The following is a 19743-nucleotide window of genomic DNA, read 5'->3' on the forward strand; positions in this document are numbered from 1 at the left end:
TTTTTTTGTTAATCTATTTCATATCATGTTGCAGAATGCCTAGGAGTATGTTTTCTATATATATTTTTTGATAAATTAGCAACTCTGAGCTAGTTAAAAAAAAAAGGGTTACAATTGAAAAAACATATATTTTGGTGTTCAGTGAACTTATAGCAGTCAGTTAATGTATAATTCATAATTTTCCAAAGAAGAAAAGGGTTCTTGGGTTCTCCAGGGTTAAAACAATTCAAAATAAGCCATACACACACTTGAAAAATTTGTATTAAAACAGTGATTGTAGCTTCTGTGAAGACTCCACTATGTGTAGTAAAGCAAAGCTGCCAGGGCGACCATTCCGAGCGGTATCAGGAAGAAGAAAGTAAGCTGCAGCCCTAAAACTGCCCACGACATCACAGCGTTGACCAGCATGGAGCAAGAGATGACGAAGAGCCGAGTGATGCCGCTGCCGTGTTTCAAAACCACAGACATCAGAAGCCCGTTGGCCGCCTGTCCTGCAACAATGACCCAGACGGTCCACGAGTATCCTTCCAGAAAGCTCTTTTCGCTGGCGAGGGCAGAGAAGGCGGACAGGCCGTTGATGAGCACGCCAAAAACGTAGAGGTAGAGATTTTGCAGGCTGAGCGGCAGCTTCTGACCCTTCAGCATCTTTTCTGTATAAACGGCCGCCAGCCCGGATGCGCAGCAGTACACCAGCATGAGGGCGAGCCCCCACGCTGTGATATGAAGGCCAGCCCCTTTCTGAGCTACGCCGTCGTATGCCAGATCCAGGCTGGAGTAGCTGTGGCACACGCCCGCCGCCATGAGGAGCCCCAGACTGACCCACTGACCCCAGCGCAGCCTCTTGCCCAGGCAGAGGGAGTAAAGCAGAGCAGTGGCGGCGATTTTGAGATTGCTGAGGACTTGAAAGGAGCTGGGGTCCATGTGAGCCTGCATGAGGACCACCAGGTTGTTGCTGAGGGCGTAGAGCGCGGCGGGGACGGCGTAGGGGGCCACGAGGAACGGGGACGGAGGGACGAGTGAGGCCGACGCACCCCCGGTGGTGACGAGAGCGGCGAAAGACACCAGCAGCTTAGAGAGCTCGATCATGACCACGCACGAGGAAGGGTCGAAAGGGACGCGGCCGTCGACTTTGCTCAGAGCGATGAGCGGCGCGTGAGAGCCGTAGATGAGGACCATCACGCACAAAAGGGCGCCCCACCGCAGCCTTGGCAGCCACCGCCTCCTGTAGCTCAACCTCTCGTTCTGGATCACGATCATTGTTGATAACCACAAAATGCTAAATTAACTTAAGGCAATCTCAAAAAGCAATCAAACACAAAAATGTCACAAACTGAAGTCTTACATTATAAATAGCAAACAAAAACTGCTGATTGTAGTCCATTCCAAGCTTTCGCTGGTTTGCCCAAATTACTTTTTTTTCAAGTTGTTGAGAAAGTCTTTGACGGTCCTTTCAATGTTGGGCACTTGATAGTTCTGTGCTGCGTACAAGCCACTGACGGTCCCCAGCAGCACCCCAACAATGGCGGAAGAACGCAGCTTAGCCGCCACATAACCAGCCAAGAAGCCCTTCAGGAACGGCGATCCAAACAGTGAGCCACCCTGCAAGAGGACGACAACATTTAATCCCAGTAAACTGGAAATAAATCTTCTAAACTTCACACGCCACAGAGGAGTGTTGATAGTAATTGTGTGAAAATTAAACTTTTTTTACTGCATATATTCAAATAGTTGAGGCTCTAGAGTCCATGCCTACCCTTCAAGTCTCAAACTCAACATCTACGTCTGAAAGTGTGCCTGTGAGCAAGTTGCTCTGCATTTTCGCCCCACTGTGATGTAACTGTCGATTAATTTATATAATAACAGTGTTGGCTTCTGTCCACCAGCACATACAAGTGGTCATGTAATTTGGAGGTTTGATAATGAATCAAATCCTACGGGAACTCCTTTTACTTCATCCAGCATGTCTGATAATCACATACCTGAGGAATTCCTACAGAGATTTCGTTCTCCACTCGCTTCTGGATCTCCTCCAATTGATTTTTTAGCTGTGTCAGGTCTTTCAACTGTTTCAGGGGATCCTGAAAATAGACGAGCAATTCAACGTTCACTGGTCATACAAGTTTTCATTTTTGCAAACAGCCAGCGATGCTATTTAATAAAGTTATTACGGTTTTTGCAGCAGGTACCACCATACAGCAAAAGTTTATTGGCACACTGGTGCGACCATAACTTCAGCAAAAAATCGTTATACTTAAAATTAATTCCCTTTACATTTTCCCCGCTCCTTGTGTTTACTTTGAATTGATTTAATATTCAGAATTAATGAAGTAAAAGCCGAAACGCTCTACTCACCTTGTCATCCGCCATCTTTCCCTCATCGAGTTGATCAGTGTTCGATTAAAGAACCTAGACCCAGCGTAGCGATTAGTTAGGTCTGAAAGCAATTTACATGATGCATTTTGGTGCAAATATAGAACGCACTAATAGTAAACTAAGACTATACCGATTCTTTCTTTTTAACTCAACATTATCGGTGTGTTTCATGTCCAATCTGAAGGGCGCGTGTCATTCGTACCGGAAAAAGTGTCACCTCCACGTGTCAAAAACGTTGAACATGATTGGCCAACGGTTCCATATGAACGCCTGCGATTGGTTTAGAACCACAGGCAGCCAAAACGCCATGTTTTTGGCCAGTCGGTGTTAAACGAAGCGACTTTTGCAGCTATATCCCTCACAAAATCCACAGGTTAACTATAGCATTTGCCCTTTAGCACTATTATCCAGCGTCTTTATAATGTCCGGCCGTTTGGGTGTATTTTACATCATTTTCAGAGCATCGCGAAGCGTCTAGGGCCACCCGAGGTAAGACTTCAACAAGAAGCCATTTCATTGGACAACGCTGGCAGTATACAGTCGGGCCATTTAAAACATACAAGTCCCGGTGTTTTTTTATATTTTTATTTAAACTTCGTTAGTACTCTTGTGTTGACATTTAAAATGGCTATCACAGTGTTATTTCTGTCAGGCTTACTTTCCTGTAAATTATACTGAACACTGGTTGTGGTGTGACTTGCATCCTGTGTTGTGGCTTCAGAATTTCAGCATCACACAACAACATAAGCTCACCATTTAATTTTCTCCTAACTACGTGCGATAATTAGAAAAAACCTTTGCTCACGTTCGAATCAAACTCAAGGGACAGAACAAAGTTAACTCTATTATTGAATTGATCCTAGGTCCTGTTGTATCAGAAAACAATACTTTTGAATTTAAGTACATTTAATTGTAGACCTATGCACTTTTTAACTCTTATTTTAAGTATAACAGTTGAATTCTATTATTCAAATGGTCCTAGATTCAAGGACATCATGGAGCAGGTGGACCTTTATGAGGTAGTGAATCTAAAAGAGGAGGTGGCGAAAGGCTGTAAGCAGGTTGGAGTACCTTCCTCCAAGAAGAGAAAGCGCAAAAATCATGAAGACGGTGATGTCAAACCAAAGAAGCCCAGGTATTGCTCACATCAACATGTTGGTACACTCTCAAACTGTGATTTTAGCTTCCTTGATTTAAGAAAAAAAAATGTCATACAGGTCTGCCTACCTGCTGTACTACTTCGATGTTCATCAGATTATGCAACAAGAGAGGCCCAATCAGCCACAGTCAGAGATCAATAAGCGAATCAGCGAGAGCTGGAAAAGGCTCAGTGTGGCAGAGAAACGCTACTATCTGGAGAAGGCCAATTCGGAGAAGGATGGCACTGAAACAGTAAATTATTATTATTATTATTTTAGTTCACTTACCCTACTCAGACAAAAAATAGGAATATTGTAGTTTTGGGTGGAATTTCAGGATAACGCTAAAATGCACTAGAAGTTAATTCTCTAGGGTTTGAATGCACGTCTAGCAGTTCCACTCCTTGTTAGTGGACAGTGACTTGTGCAAAAAGTACTGAAACATTTCACAACTGGACACCTACATTTAAAAGTTTGAGGAATTAATATTCGCCTGTAAAGGTCACCCAAAAACGGAATATCCCTAACTATTTGTATTTTAATGTCCAAATCTCGACATATGCAGGAGATTGGTGATATTGTGTAAAAGTCCCGAAGGTATCACTAGCTTTGCTGTGTAAATAAACAACAATATTTGAGCCGTAACAGAAAACCTGACATTAAGCTGCCTTTACTTCTTAACCACTGAAGGCAGAATATTTCTGCAACTGTGTGCGCTTTTCCACAATGACACAGCATCCTGCAAGAAGATGATAAGTGACAAAAGCAGCGCCAGCATTTAGTTTGACACACAGTATAGTGGAGCGTGATCATTTCAACCCAACAGTGCAGGAGGAGTGTGAAACTTCACATCCTTCTCACGCCATTCTGACATGCAAAAGGTGAAGAATTCAGGTTGTAACAGGCAGCATCAATACAACATTTAGAGAGATTCATATGTTAGTAAGGTTGGATTAGATTAATTAAACAAATAGGAAAATAATATTTTTGAGAAGATCAGTTTTTATTTGATTTCTACGTTAAAAATCAAATTGCTTCTTCTGAAATCTAATTTCTTGGCGGCAAATTTGGGGCTTTAGTTAGGTTTCAGCTATAATCATCAAACTGATAAAAAATATAATTATGAACTATTTCACTAACTTAGTATGTTTAGTATGTTCTGAAAGTCACTGTGCACTTATGTCTATTAACTAGTGCTGTGAAAGTTAAAGCGTTAATTGATTAATTAATCCCAAAAAATGATCGCATAAATCACGAATCAACGCAGATTAATCGCACTATTAATTTTGACCATAGATTAGCCTTTAGCGTGACAGCGGATGGCTACGTTTAAGTAGCACAGGTTGCGTTTGAGCAATAAACATAATTTCATGCATTAAAGTAAAGCATTTAATGAATGTTTGCGTATCACATTTAGAATATTTGTTTAAAAAAAAAATCCATTTTAAATTATACAAGTAATTAACTGATTAGAAAAAGAGGAGGATGAGCGTGTGCAGTGGATCAAAAGATGTTGAAGACGTCCTCATAACATTAAATGTCAAAAGAATTAACACATAAACGGTGCTCTTCAAATTTGGCGGGGGAAAACATTTAGATAAAAAAAGCGATTTGTTATTAAGCGATTAATCGTGATTAATCACAATTCTAAGATGTGATTAATCTGATTTAAAAAATTTAGTCGTTTGAAAGCTCTATTATTAACATGCATGTTTCACTATAAATTACAGGAGATACAAATGTATTCTGTTGATAAAAATGTAAGTACACCGTGACTTTTTGAATAATCTTTATACAAGTAACAGTTTTAGCTGATAACCAAAGGTGGATTTTACACCTGAATCTCATTGTTTTTGTTTTTACAGTTGTCTCACAGTCCATCCAAAGACCTTCCAGGCTTCCGTAAGATCCTACCGAGAGCTAGTTACCTTCTCCTGACCGACGATCCCCAGTCAGGAGGTTCTCTGGCAGAGTGTCCCAATCATCCAGTTGATGGAAATGTGTCCTTTCCCACTCTGACTCAAGAATCGAAAACTACCCAAACGCTTGGCTTGACATGCAAGGCGGCCGATTCTCAGAGCTCAATGGGTAATGTTGGAAAAGACATAGGAGAGGCGTCATATTCCACATAAGCACATCCTCCTCTTCTTCATCTATTACAAGTACATCTTCAACCTCCACAGACGCGGATGCTTTAGAAAACTGTGTTGGAATGAAAGGATGTAAGATGAGAGATGCTGCTGGTGTAAAGAGTGGGGTGACATTGCATCAAACCCAAGCGGAAACCACGCAGATGGTTGCCATCATCCCCAACCAGGTGATTCCTTCACACCCAACCCACATTTAATGACCACGTTGTCTTTGACTCATTAAATTGAATTACAAAGTTTTGCCCTTTTATTTAGAACATGCTTGAGACCAAGTCCTTGGCAGGGGTTGGCTCTTTGGGCCCCGTAATGATCGTCCCCGTTGGAGCCAGAGAAGAGAAAAGTGCTGTAGTAGTGCCGCCATACAAGATGGTAATCACTCTTACTTTTCGAACATCCTGGCAGCACTGACATAACATAACATAACATAACATTTTCTTTTTTTTTAAGGCTGTGAAGACGTACACCAGAAGAGGTCGTGGGAGGTGTCTTAATCCTCAATGTTCATTCGTGTACGTCACTCGCCATAAGCCCATAAAATGCCCTGATTGTGGAATCCACCTTGGCGGCAAATGGATACATGCTGTGAGTAATACTTTTTTTTTTTTTGGGGGGGGGAGGGGGGTTATTGCTTTGAGTATAATGTAATCAGTCATGTTCTGGTATTGCAATAATGTTTAACTCATTCACTGCCATTGACGGCTATAGATGTCAAAAATTCATTTGAACTATTTCTATTAGTTTCATATTTTTTTCCACTTTTGTTAACAAGAGTATGAAAACCTAGAATTTATTTTTTTTTGAAATACAGATATAAAATGTGTGATTAATCGTGAGTTAACTATTGAAGTCATGCGATTAATTACAATTAAAAAATGTAATCGCCTGACACGACTTAAAGATTATTAAAAATTTGGGGCGTCAGGCGATTACATTTTTTAATCGGAATTAATCGCATGACTTAACTAGTTAACTCACAATTAATCACAAATGTTATATCTGTTCTAAATGTACAATAAAAAAAAGTTTTTTTTATACAAAGTAGAAAAAATGTTAAACTAATAGAAATAGTTCAAATGAATTTTTGACGTCTATAGCCGTCAATGGCAGTGAATGAGTTAATACATTTCTACATGTACATTATGTACAATTGCTCAATTTAAAGGCATGCATAAAAACTTCTGACCATCAGTTGTTAACTGCTTTTCAAGCTGTACTGCAGGATTCATATAGTGGCGATAGACTCCTCTTTATATATTCGAACAGCTCTACAAAAAGGCAAACTCATTGAAAGCTCATCTTCACTTCAGTGATAATTTTGCCAATGAAAAATTGTCATCACATTTTTTTTTCAGACAAAAATGAAACGAAAACTAAAGTAGAAGCAATTCATTGAGACGATGACGATTACTAAATTGACCGACAATTTCTTCAATAACTAAAACAAAAACAACACAGTGACGGAAATTCACAAAATCGAATCAGTTGAAGGAATGAAACGCGGGTGCGAGCAAAGAACCCCACTCAGAAACATGATTACATTCATTGTGCAGCTGTAAGATTAACCTCACGCAATTATGCACTTTTTTTCCTTTTTTTTTAGGTGAAAACTAAGTTTTAAGATGGCAAATTATCGTCAATTCAATTTCAGTTTCATCGAAACAAAGTTCAATAAAGACATCGTTGTGTTAAATGTGTCTTGCGTAGATGTATAAATAGGTGTTGTAATTTTCTGTATAAAAGTTGAAATGTATATGCTGAAAGAACTAAATTTCAATCGAATTAAATTTCTCTTTATTTTTGTCAACTAAAACTGGACTAAAAAACCCAGCAAAAAGATGCACCCGTTGCCACGCCGGCGTCCGAAGCCAAGTCTGTTTCAAGCTGCCAAGACACAACGCAGGAGAGGAATACTGATGCTGTTCAAAACAAACCCAGTGAGAGCAAAAAAGAAGGGCAAAGGTGCTTGACAAAGATAAAACCAGCTCCTGGTGTACAGCCAGCAGAGGGCAGCAGCGCGTCAACAGAGAAAACACGAACAAAGTGAGTCACTCTACCAATTGGCTCTTTTTTTTTTAGTTTGTCCTGTTTTTTTTTTGTCTAATTAGACATATCCACTGTGTCCCTCTTTGAATAGGCATGTGAAAAAAATAGCACTCAAAAATCAAAGTATGCGTGATGTTCAGAGGAGACCTGTAAGACCCATCTTACCTTCCTGCTATAGCACAGGTGAAGCCGAACTGCTGACTTTTTTTCATGTTTTGATCTCGTGTCATTTGTTTTACGCTGCTGTTGATATTTGTTTCTCCAGGTCCTGCTTTGTTGCAAGTCATTGCCGTCCCGACCGTGAACAGAAAAATCCCGCCGCAAAACTGCAAACCACCGACTGGTACATCACGTTTTCCATTTTGTTTGCATGGACTCTGTTGCGTGATGTAATTCTGCAAATTACATGTCAACAACAACAACAGGAAGTTGTATCGGCCCAAAAAATGTGGGATGCTTTTCTTGTGGGATGATATTTTTATTCTTAACCACAGAACCGCGAGAGAGATTCTCGAGTCTCAAAGCTGGTACCTTAAAGCAGCTCGGCCAGCAAGTCCAATCCAAGCAGGTCAGTACTAACAATTAACACGCCTCGCAGTTTTAAGATTCCGGTTCGAGCTCTGCTCTGGCCTTATTATCATTTAGAGTTGGCATGTTTTAAATTTTCCTTTGACGTGAATGCCAGTGTAAATAGTTATTTATCTGGTTTGTAGCTGCTCTGCGACCATATGATGGTCCGCTCAGCCTACGACCCTTATGAGGACAACCGCCATTTAACCCTGGAGAACCCAGGGGGTCAAATTTGGCCCCTATAAATTCTGCTACTCAAATAACAAAGACCTTTTTTTTTTATTTATTTATTTTTTTTACAAATTTAACTTCAAAAGTCCAGAGTGCCACTTCTGACCCCTGCATGGGGCCATCTAGTGGATGAATATTGCACTTACATGAGTCAGAGTGGTGGTGACAAGATGGCTGGCAACAGGCTGTTTTGTTGAGCTGGAAATCAATCCAAACAAAACCATCTTCTCAGCAAACCATCAGATGGTAAAATTGTGGTTTTTTTGTTAATCTATTTCATATCATGTTGCAGAATGCCTAGGATTATGTTTTATATATATATTTTGATAAATTAGCAACTCTGAGCTAGTTCAAAAAAAAGGGTTAAAATTGAAAAAACATATATTTTGGAGTTCAGTGAACTTATAGCAGTCATATAATGTATAATTCATAATTTTCCAAAGAGGAAAAGGGTTCTTGGGTTCTCCGGGGTTAAAATGGATGTATGAGGTGTTCTTAATCAATTCACTTTCTTTGTAGGATTCTCCCGTCACGACCAGCCAGCCTGTTTCCTCCCCGTCTGATAAGAGCGTGACCCTCGTGTCAGTTGTGCCTTTCAATCACGTGACAGTCGACAGCTTTGTAAGTCTACCTTTTCAAATTATTTTGAGGTCTTTATTTTGGATGAATACTGCATGTCCAGTCTGTTTTTTATTTTTTTTATTTATCTTGCTCCCGCATAAGTCCCACTTCTTTCTTTTCTAAGGACCTGGGACTGTCAACATTGAGAGGCCGAGGTCGCTGCAAGAACACCTTCTGTGACTACATGTATAAGAACAGACATAAACCGGCGGTGTGCCCCAAATGCGGTTGCGAGCTGCTCAAGGGGAAGCCAAAGGCACCCAAGGTGAAAGTTGACCCTTGCACACAAGTACTTTTCAGACGTTGCAGACTTGCAGTGAAGTTCATACAACACAAAAAAACAAGTATTCTTATGTACTTTGTGGAAAACCCCTTTCTTGGTTCAGAGTCAGACAAATGTTTTCAGTGTATAAATGGGGCTGCGGGTGTCAACGTTCTTGACTTATCTCCTTGTGCAAGGCTGTTTTTTTTGCAAAGTGTTCTGTTGATTTTCAACTCAGATGTGATATTGAGGGCACCTTTGTCATGCTGGTTACGTGGTTGAAAGGCATCTAGAGGCTACAAATGGCACTTTTTTTTCATATTTGAGTGGATAGTTAAAAAAAAAAGAATATTTTGACTAATATATATATATATATATATATATATATATATATATATATATATATATATATTTTTTTTTTTTTTACTTTTTGAAGGTGGCCTGCATACCATTTCATTTAACTCATTCGCTGCCAATGATGGCTATAGACGTAAAAAAATCCTTAAATTTTTTTTTTCACTTTTGTTAACAAGAATATTAAAACCTATAATTTTTTTAGTGTACATCTAGAACAAATATAAAATTTGGGATTAATCGTGAGTTAAGCAGTGAAATCATGCGATTAATTCCGATTTTTTTTAAAAAATCGCCTGACGCCCCTAATTTTTGATAATCGTTTCTTTTCTTTTTATTAATCTTTTCTTAGAAAAATAATGATAGATTATTAAAAATTAGGGGCATCAGGCGATCATTTTTTTTAATCGTAATTAATCGCATGACTCCACTAGTTGTTTTTCTTTCAAAAAAAGAAAGAAAGAAAAGATTACAAAAAATTTGGGGCGTCAGTCGATTAATTTTTTTTAACTAATTAACAACATGACTTCACTAGTTAAAATGTATTTAAAAAAAGGTTATTAAAAATGAGGGGCGTCATTTGTAAATGTATTTAGTCGCATGACTTCACTACTTAACTCACGATTAATCACAATTTTTTACATCTGTTCTAAATGTACAATCATTTTTTTCTAGGTGTTCATACTCTTGTTAACAAAAGTGGAAAAAATTTAAACTAATAGAAAAAATATAGCCGTCAATGGCAGTGAATGAGTTAAGGAGGACTAATTTATCTTATATCTCCAACATGTCCCATCTTTGTCTAATGAAGTTCATCGATATGTTGTATATCGTAAGCGGGATGATTTGCAGAAGAGAAGCCGTGGTTGTCATTTTCTAAAAACTTGGAAGAATTTGTAAATGAAAAAATTTACGTTTTTTTGTGATTGTCTGTTTTAGAGGTTGAATCGATTGGTCGACCCATACCAGCCCTTGAGTCCTGTTCAGAAAGACGTCCAACGGCAATCCACCCTGCAGCTGATTCGCCATTCCCTGCAAATCCCAGAGAGCGAGTCCGAGCTCCAGGAAGCGCTCGCCCTCATCCAGGATCTCAACAGTCTTCAAATTGTCTTGGTCCAACCGGGGGAGCAAAAGGAGGATGGGACGTGTGAGACCGAGACCCTGGTGGAGTCCGGGTGGCCTCAGTTCTATGAGTCGTCAGCCACCCAATGTGGACTCTGTAAAAAGCCCCTTTACAAAGGAGATCAGAGGTGAAAAGACGGGAAGATTGTGGACATGTGGCTTCTATTTATATGACTGAACATCACTATTGTCGTGTTGTGTGTCTGTCTGCTTCCTTAACAGCATGTTCTGTGTTTGTGTGTATGTGTGTGTGTTTTCTTAAAAAAAAAAGCACCATAGCAGGACAGGAGGACTGCTGGCTGCTTACTGAGATGCTGATCCAGACGGCATCTCTGCAGCTCAAAGTGTGTCTCGGTGCCAAGTGTCTGGCTTTGCACAGCTTCACTGACCTGCATCTCGGTAAACGCCGCAAAAGGGACTGTAGAAAATTTAAGAAAAAACATATAGTAAAAAAGAAAAGAAAATGATTACTTCAAATAAGCAAAATTATCTGCCAACAGAACAAGAACATTTTACTTAAATTTACCTGTAAGATTTTGAAAAATAAGATAACTCATTCACTGCCATTGATGGCTATAAACGTCAAAAATTAATTTGAACTATTTCTATTAGTTAAACATTTTTTCCACTTTTGTTAACAAGAGTATGAAAACCTAGAATTTTTTTCTTGTACATTTAGAACAGATGTGAAATTTGTGATTAATCGCAAGTTAACTAGTGAAGTCATGAGATTAATTACGATTAAAAACTTTAATCGCCTGACGCCCCCAATTTTTTAATCTTTTTTTTTATTTATTCTACGCCATTGACATAAAAAAATTATTTGAACTATTTCTATTAGTTTAACATTTTTTCCACTTTTGTTAACAAGAGTATGAAAACCTAGAATTTTTTTATTGTTCATTTAGAACCAATACAAAATTTGTGATTAATCGTGAGTTAACTAGTGAAGACATGCGATTAATTACAATTTAAAAAAATGAATCGCCTCTTGCCCCAAATTTTTAAAAATCTTTTTTTTTAATGATTTATGGCAGTGAATGAGTTAATATCTAGTAAATCAAGTTAAGCTATTTACTTAGATTTGTTCCTGCTTGTGTAATGTGTGTTGGGCAAGGCCACCATACCAGAGGCGTGTGCTTGATCTTATGGTGTTGTTAAGTCCATGTTTTTTTATGGGGTGTTTTTTTTTTTTTTTTGCGATTTGAAGAATGGCTTTCTACTACATTCCAATATCTGTTTGATTTTGATTAATCGTTTAGTTCAACATAAGTCATTTTCCCTTGAAGTATGCAGTACATTGGTCATACATTTTCCATGAACTTGCTCTTCATTAGAAACTTGTATTAATCAATTAAAAGCTTACTTTAAATTCTGAGAATGGGAATAAAATGTCTTTGTGTAGTTACAGTTGGTGACTTGACATCAAAACTACGAAGGCATGTTCTTAGAATCCACTATTTCTGTAAATAGCTGTGAAAGCGATTTACTTAGGTATGACTTTTCATTAGATTATTTTTTTTTTCATTTATTTTCTTTGGCAGGTTTGTTCAATATTGGAAACAAACTACTGGTTACTATTGATCTGTTGTTGAAGATCAGAGGCAAAATCCGACTGGGCCACCCGCCCTCGCAGGCTGTCAGGACCTTATTCGACCATGTCGCCAACCACCCTGGTAACGTGTAACAATATATACGGAAACGTTTGATTTTTCAATTTTTTTTTTAAATCATGCTCACGTGTCTGTTTGCTTCAGTCCATTCGCTGAGTCCAGAGGAGACGTCCCAAATTCAAGAGTTTCTCCTGATCGGCTATTGGGCCTTCGAGAGCCTTACGTTGCGAGACTATAACGATATGATCTGCGGCGTTTGTGGCGTTGCCCCCAAGTTGGAGATTGCCAGGCGACACACAAACAATGTGCTGGAGCTCAAGAATGTGGAGGTGACACAATAAAAAAAAAAAAAAGATGTTTCTGGAGCCAATAAATGAATTCATGCTGCTTTCTCACGTCTGTGTAGTTCACCTGGCCCGAGTCTTCAGTGTCAGATGAAGTGCACGTGGATGAATTCTGGCTGACCATGGAGACTGAGGCAATTGAGCAGGCCGCTTTCCCTGCGGACATCCCCATCACGCGGGTGGATGTTTCAATTATCGCGCCCTTCATCCCCCCGCTGATGAGGGGCCTCACTGTTATCAACACGGAGAAAGACAAGGTCATGTCACCAACGCAGCAGCCCGCAGGTAGAATTTCATTTGAATCTGGTGCCATCTTTCAGTCCATCACTCAAATCTTAAGCGTTTTTTTATGCATGTTGCATAAACTTAATTCAGCCTATCATTAATGAAGTAAACCCATATTTAACCCATTCACTGCCATTGACGGCTATAGACGTCAAAAATTCATTTGAACTATTTCTATTAGTTAAACATTTTTTTCTCCACTTTTGCTAACAAGAGTATGAAAACTTGGTTTTTTTTTTATTGTACATTCAGAACAGATATAAAATTTGTGATTAATTGTTAGTTAACTAGTGAAGTCATGTGGTTAATTACAATTAAAAAAAATAATCGCCTGACGCCCCTAATTAAAAAAAAAATATTAAAAATAAGGGGCTCATGATTAATAACAAATTTTATATCTGTTATAAATGTACAATAATTTTTTCTCTAGGTTTTCATAAAAAATGAAATGAAATTTTTTTTAACTAAGAGAAATAGTTCACATGATTTTTTGACGTCTATAGTCGTCAATGGCAGTGAATGAGTTCATTTAAATTTGTTTATATGAAAAACACTTCTTGGCCATTAATATAAAGCACCATAACTAAGTGTAGCTTCGTGTGCTGTTTGATTCTTTTGTCTCTGGTCAAACAACTTCATTGTATGCTATTCGTAACCTCGGAATGTCAAATATTGGTACATGAGGGGTGTGCCAAAAAAATTGATTCTCAGAAGAATCGCGATTCTCATTTAGTAAGATACAGAATCGATTTGAAATGCCCCAAAATCGATTTTATTTCAATTATTTTATACTGTCTTGCCTTTGTCTGTGTGTGCCTTTACTTGGAGCGCTGTTCATGTTGTACCCGGTTTGGCCACTGAAGGGCAGTGTGGTTCCACACGGTCTAATACACTGTTAAGTTGTAGCCACATTAGAGAGTAGAAGGAAAAAGTCACGATCAAGTTATTCCAATAAAAGTTTTTTTTTTGCAGCGTGGCGCCGTTCTTTTGAGTGATAAAAGTGCAGCGAATAGCGCGCTAATTAGCATTAGCGAGTCAGACTGGAGTAGATCATTACAATTCCTTGCACATCTATAGATTGAAGCAAAAATCATTGTCAATCAAATCATTTTGAATCAAAAATCGTTCTTGATCGAAAATCGATTCTGAATCGAATCGCAGACCCAAAAACCGGAATCGAATCGAATCGTGAGACATTCAAAGATTCCCACCCCTAATGAGTACGCCGATGATCTAAATCCATGTCTAAAATATGGAGGGTAAACGATATGACAATTCCTTTCTGTTTCAGGAGCGCCGCCAGTTTTGGTGCGGCTCATTCACGATGGTGAGTTGATGCTGGACAAGGTTAAAGATTACAGTGAGGACCAACTGAGAAGTATTTTGGAGCGCTGTGGGGCGAGCGTCACTCCAGACTCCAGTAAGGTGAGTGAGCCACAGATCTTTGACCTCTAACAAGAAGATGACTGGCAACATTTACAGAAGCTATTTGATCCATTAATTGACCGAATACATATTCTTGTTCAATAAGAATTGGTATTTTAAACAGTCGTCTTCATCATGCAGTTCACATTGGGACATCGTGGAACCCAGGCGACACCTATTGATTTATCTGTGCTATGTAATCGGCAGGTTGCTCCAAAAACACAAGGAGTCACAGAAAGGCATAAAAGTGGAAGTCCTTCAAAATTTAAATTTGTGATTTTAGCAGTTCAGCTGCTATTTAGAGAACAGCAAATTTTGCTTAAAGTGCCAAAACACCGATGAGTTGGACAATCAGAGTTCACCTGTAAATGTTCATCCTGAAATTTTACTTTTCACTTTTTAAAAAATGTGTGTGTGAGTAGTGCAGATTGAGACATAGCATGCCATCTATGTCGGCTACAATGCACACTCTAAAAACAGTTGGGTCAAAAGTAACCCAAATATGGATCAAAACTGGACTGATCCACTTTATGGGTCATTTTGACCTAATTTTGAGTCAAGAAATGGGTCTTTTAGTGTAAAACAACACAGAAAGTTGGGTCAAATTGACCCAAATAGTGGATTGGTCCTTTTTGGATCCATCATTTTTTAGAGTGTATGAAACCGCGATGATGTGAAATGCTCCCTTCTTTCCCCCCTGTTAGAAGGACCTGCTGACGTCTCTGACCTCCATGTACACACATGTTCAGAGCGGCCTCCCCACAGGCCCCCCGCCCCCTCAACACCTCACTGCCGGCAAGCTGTCCAAGGTCTGCCCCCATAAGGTAAAAGCAAATCACAGTGTGACTGACCGGACACCATTTTATCACACGGAAACGCAAAAGCGATTCAACGCCTCATTTTCGTTTCAGGTCGTGTGCGCTTCCAAGTACTTGGTGAGAGGAGAGACGGCCCGGGACCACGTCGACCTGCTGCTGTCTTCCCGTTACTGGCCCCCGGTCTACGTTGGTGACTGTGCTCGACAAGTGGCTCTTTGTACAGATATGCAGTACCCAGAAATGGCCGCCAGGATGTGGGGCAGAAATCAGGGTTGCTTTTCCGAGCCTTTTGACAAGCCGGAGGTGAGTGGAAATCATTAACATGTTTCCGGAATGAGCTTAAAATGGACCACGATGGAAGTTGGTTGGTCGGGTTGGTTCATTTTATTCGATCGTGCTCAATGAACAGATAAAATTGTTTGTCTATTTGTTTGTTTGTTTTTTCTGAGCAAACAAGCCAATGGAAAAGGCTTACGCCCTTTATAAAAACAACACGCCAACATAAAATTCTTCATTTCAAGTCGTATAGAGAAACGAAACATAATAAACACAAACTTGTTTTGCAAAAAAAAAATAAAAAATTCTCCCTTTTCATGTTAACAAAATTTGTCACACGTTTTTACACTTGACTAATACATTTGGTAAGCACTTTAAGTTTAAACACATGTTTGAAAGTGACCTGAAAACAAAAATCAAAGAGTCAGCAGTCCCATTCAAAATTTCCGCGGGAATTTTTCTAGTTATAATTTCCCTTGTGTGCTTGTTCTGCTTAGATGGCTAATTGTTAGCATCATAGCTTTGATTTAAGTTGAAAATATTATGTGGTGCAAGCATTATAGAACGTTTACATAATGTATTTATTTTCTAAATTATAGATGTCTTGTCTAAATTGTAGATAATAATAAATATTTTATATGTTTTTTTTTTTTTTTTAATAACTGTGCAGGGTGTGGGGAAATGACGCATATAACTGCACTACTTATTTACTACTTTATTTCAGCAGTAAAAAGTTAATATTTTGTCCAGAATGAATTTGATAACTTCATTATTTTTCATGTAGAATGGGCTCGACTACTTCCTGAACTTAAGACCACTCCTTTGTTTTCTGTCTTTCATGAGCGGTCAAACTGATGAATCCAGGTGTGTCTGGCCATTGTCGTCATGGTTACTGAGGTCAGGCGCACCTGGATTAATCATCTTGTCCGCTCATGAAAGACTGGAAATGAAGGAGTGGTATTGAGTTCAGGAAGTAGTGGATTTGTGCATTAATACCTTTTAACCCTGGAGAACCCACGGGGTCAAATTTGGCCCCTATAAATTCTGCTACTCAAATAACAAAGACCTTTTTTTTTTTTTTTTTTTACAAATTTAACTTCAAAAGTCCAGAGTGCCACTTCTGACCCCTGCACGGGGCCATCTAGTGGATGAATATTGCACTTACATGAGCCAGAGTGGTGGTGACAAGATGGCTGGCAACATGCTGTTTTGTTGAGCTGGAAATCAATCCAAACAAAACCATCTTCTCAGCAACCATCAGATGGTAAAATTGTGTGTTTTTTTTGTTAATCTATTTCATATCATGTTGCAGAATGCCTAGGAGTATGTTTTACATATATACTTTGATAAATTAGCAACTCTGAGCTAGTTCAAAAAAGGGTTCAAATTGAAAAAACATATATTTTGGTGTTCAGTGAACTTATAGCAGTCATTTAATGTATAATTCATAATTTTCCAAAGAAGAAAAAGGGTTCTTGGGTTCTCCAGGGTTAAAAACTAAATTTTTCCACTTGCTGTCGACTGAAGATGACATCACCTGTGCTGAGGAAGTAGGTAACGACCAATCATGGCTCAGCTTGCTGACCAAACCCAGAAAACAGGTGAGCCATGATTGGTTGTTACCTACTTCCTCAGCACAGGTGATGTCATGTTTAGTCGACGGCAAGTGGAAAAATTTGCTTTTAAAGGTATTCAATGTATACAAAAAATAATGTTGTTTTCAAATTCATTCTGGACAAAATATGCACTTTTTACTGCTGAAATTGGCTCACTGAGTCAAGTACGACTGTATCCAACACATCACTGTTAGATAACGGTTGTTTGTGTTGTAAAAGAAAATATTAAGAATGTTTTACTATTTTACAGAAGCCACTTAAAGTTGCCCTCCAACTTGAGCTGTGGTCACATTTGAGTGTTTGTTGCCTGAGACAAGCTTTTGCTGTTTGCTCCTCAGTTGGTGTCATGCGCCGAGCTGCAGGAGAAGCCGTACAATGCCCATCTTTCTATGTCGGGGGACAACCAGCATGTTCACCCCCACACTAAATCGTCCTCTTGTTGGCTGGCGCAACCTCCTGCGTCGACTCCGGACCACAAGGCAGATGTTCCGGAACATCACTCCATGGCCTTGTGCAAGGACCTGGAGCACCTCATTTGCACCGTGACTGACATCGTGAAGGAGGAAGGTGAAAAGGAAGACGGTCAAAGTTCAGTGAACTCTTCCAAGACGCAACGTGTGCTTTTCAAAAATCCGGCGCATTACTACCTCTACAATCGCCTGCTGGATTTTCTCTCAAGTAGAGACGTTGTGAATGAGCAGATCAGCCAAGTGGTGAAGGTGTGTCAGCCCGGGGAGGTTGTCATCCGGGATGCCATGTACCGGCTTGGAGTGGCAAACGTCGACCTGGAGAGCGCGGAAGACAAAAATTAAACCGCTAATAAAAAGTTGCCAGTGAAAGAACTGAAAACGATCGTTGAATGTGCGTGGCTTCCGAAAGGATGTTCTCACAGGGAAGTGGCTGAACTTTCAGTGTCACACAAATAATGCAAACAAATCTGTGACTTAATGTTTCATGAAACACTGTTATGTAAACATGTGGACGGAATTAAACTTATCCAGACACTCCATAAATAAATATCTGAAATATATATTTATAAAGTCTACCCACCAGCTGAAATGAAACAAGAGTTTGTAGATTTTTCCAAATTCCAGCACTTGTGTTTTATAATTTTAAGTCTATTATATCCTAGCACAATCTAATGATTTGAAGTCAATTAACTCATTCACTGCCATTGACGGCTATAGACGTCAAAAAATAATTTCACTTCAACTATTTCTATTAGTTTAACATTTTCCCCCCGCTTTTCTTAGAGCATGAAAACCTAGAAAAAAATATTGTACATTTAGAATATATATAAAATTTGTGATTAATCGTGAGTTAACTATTGAAGTCATGCAATTAATTACAATATAAAAATTAATTGCCTGACGCGATTTAAAAAAACAATTAATTAGGGGCATCAGGTGATTAAAATTTTTAATCGTAATTGAATCGCATGACTTCACGAGTTAACTCAAGATTAATCACAAATTGTATATCTGTTCTAAATGTACAATAAAAAAAATCTAGGTTTTCATACTCTTGTTAACAAAAGTGGGGAAAAAATGTTAAACTAATAGAAATATTTAAAATAAATTTTTGACGTCTATAGCCGTCAATGGCAGTAAATTAGTTAATTTCTAAACAATCCTTAATAGCAAGTTATGCACACAAAAAAAGTGCATTCCATAGGTTACACGAGGTCAAATGAAGTTCTCCAAGTTGTGCGTTTTCGGTTCATCTTGAAACGTCACCCCAAAGTGTCACGATGGCTGTGAACGGTTGCAAGATGGCCGCAAATGTGGGGAGGAACAGCAGGGAGATGTGGAAAGAAGAGCAATGTGAGGGTCTCTATTGAAACGTACAGGGACAGTGACTGGACGAGAGGAGGCTGGTCGTCATGATGGGACTGTGACGTGGACGACTGGGTTCGCTGTGGCGATGATGATGATTTGGCGTGACGAAGACGAGACGAAACGCACTACTTCGATAATGCTCTGGACAAACACAAAGCCGGCTTCGTTCCTCAAAAAAATCTCGTACACACAGAAGCATTTCAAGACTTGCGTGTGTCCAAAAGAAGACGCTGAGGATATTTAACGACTGTAATGTATATGCCAAGACTGGAGTGGCGCTGTAGCGCAGCCACAGGGAGTTAACGGAAAGCATAGAAGAAGAATCAGCGAAGAAGACGAAAGCATAAGCAAGCTAAGGAGGCTGCCGCGTTTTGAAATCTTTCCACTCTGGAGCTCGGTTTCGAAAGTGATCGGTTTCAAGCTTCGAAACGTGTGGAAGGATGAACGGCCTAAACGGTAAGAAACTTGTCAGGATACATTGAAACTGGCTTTCTTGTGGACGTGGCCTTAATACACCAACACTAATGCGACACACCTGGGGGACACAATAGACCGAGGGCACTGATTGGTCACACACTGGGAAGGGAAGAAACATGCAGGTGGACGTGATCAGACATAACGAGTAAAAGGAACGCATGGCAAACACGAACCGCAGACAAAAAC

General features: G+C 39.2%; 3 protein-coding genes across 4 annotated transcripts; 1 reads left to right on the forward strand and 2 right to left on the reverse strand.

Annotated features, from left to right (window-relative positions):
- Positions 1-243: 243 nt before the first annotated feature.
- On the reverse strand, positions 244-1487 carry LOC144059025 (putative UDP-sugar transporter protein SLC35A4). The gene is made up of 2 exons (XM_077577797.1): positions 1343-1487; positions 244-1242 (listed from the first exon to the last, which is right to left on the reverse strand). Exons 1-2 carry the CDS (start codon positions 1379-1381, stop codon positions 298-300), a joined length of 984 nt encoding a protein of 327 aa, XP_077433923.1. The 5' UTR covers positions 1382-1487; the 3' UTR covers positions 244-297.
- Positions 1408-2877, reverse strand: LOC144059027 (SLC35A4 upstream open reading frame protein-like). Of its 2 annotated transcripts, none has more exons than XM_077577799.1 (4): positions 2576-2877; positions 2353-2406; positions 1980-2078; positions 1408-1599 (listed from the first exon to the last, which is right to left on the reverse strand). In XM_077577799.1, exons 2-4 carry the CDS (start codon positions 2365-2367, stop codon positions 1408-1410), a joined length of 306 nt encoding a protein of 101 aa, XP_077433925.1. In that variant the 5' UTR covers positions 2368-2406; positions 2576-2877. The 2 variants fall into 2 exon arrangements, with proteins under 2 accessions (XP_077433925.1, XP_077433926.1); XM_077577800.1 differs by having other exon boundaries at positions 2504-2877.
- hmgxb3 (HMG box domain containing 3) lies at positions 2650-18358 on the forward strand. The gene is made up of 23 exons (XM_077577790.1): positions 2650-2862; positions 3356-3508; positions 3591-3765; positions 5243-5272; positions 5378-5600; positions 5696-5829; positions 5918-6031; positions 6110-6244; positions 7491-7702; positions 7797-7888; positions 7971-8048; positions 8200-8273; positions 9026-9127; positions 9252-9392; positions 10683-10993; positions 11137-11264; positions 12410-12541; positions 12623-12807; positions 12885-13107; positions 14399-14532; positions 15237-15356; positions 15444-15653; positions 17581-18358. The coding sequence occupies exons 2-23, from the start codon at positions 3369-3371 to the stop codon at positions 18052-18054; spliced, it is 3567 nt and encodes a 1188-aa protein (XP_077433916.1). The 5' UTR covers positions 2650-2862; positions 3356-3368; the 3' UTR covers positions 18055-18358.
- Positions 18359-19743: the final 1385 nt, after the last annotated feature.

Source organism: Vanacampus margaritifer, chromosome 10 (assembly GCF_051991255.1).
Source record: "Vanacampus margaritifer isolate UIUO_Vmar chromosome 10, RoL_Vmar_1.0, whole genome shotgun sequence".
NCBI lineage: Eukaryota > Metazoa > Chordata > Actinopteri > Syngnathiformes > Syngnathidae > Vanacampus > Vanacampus margaritifer.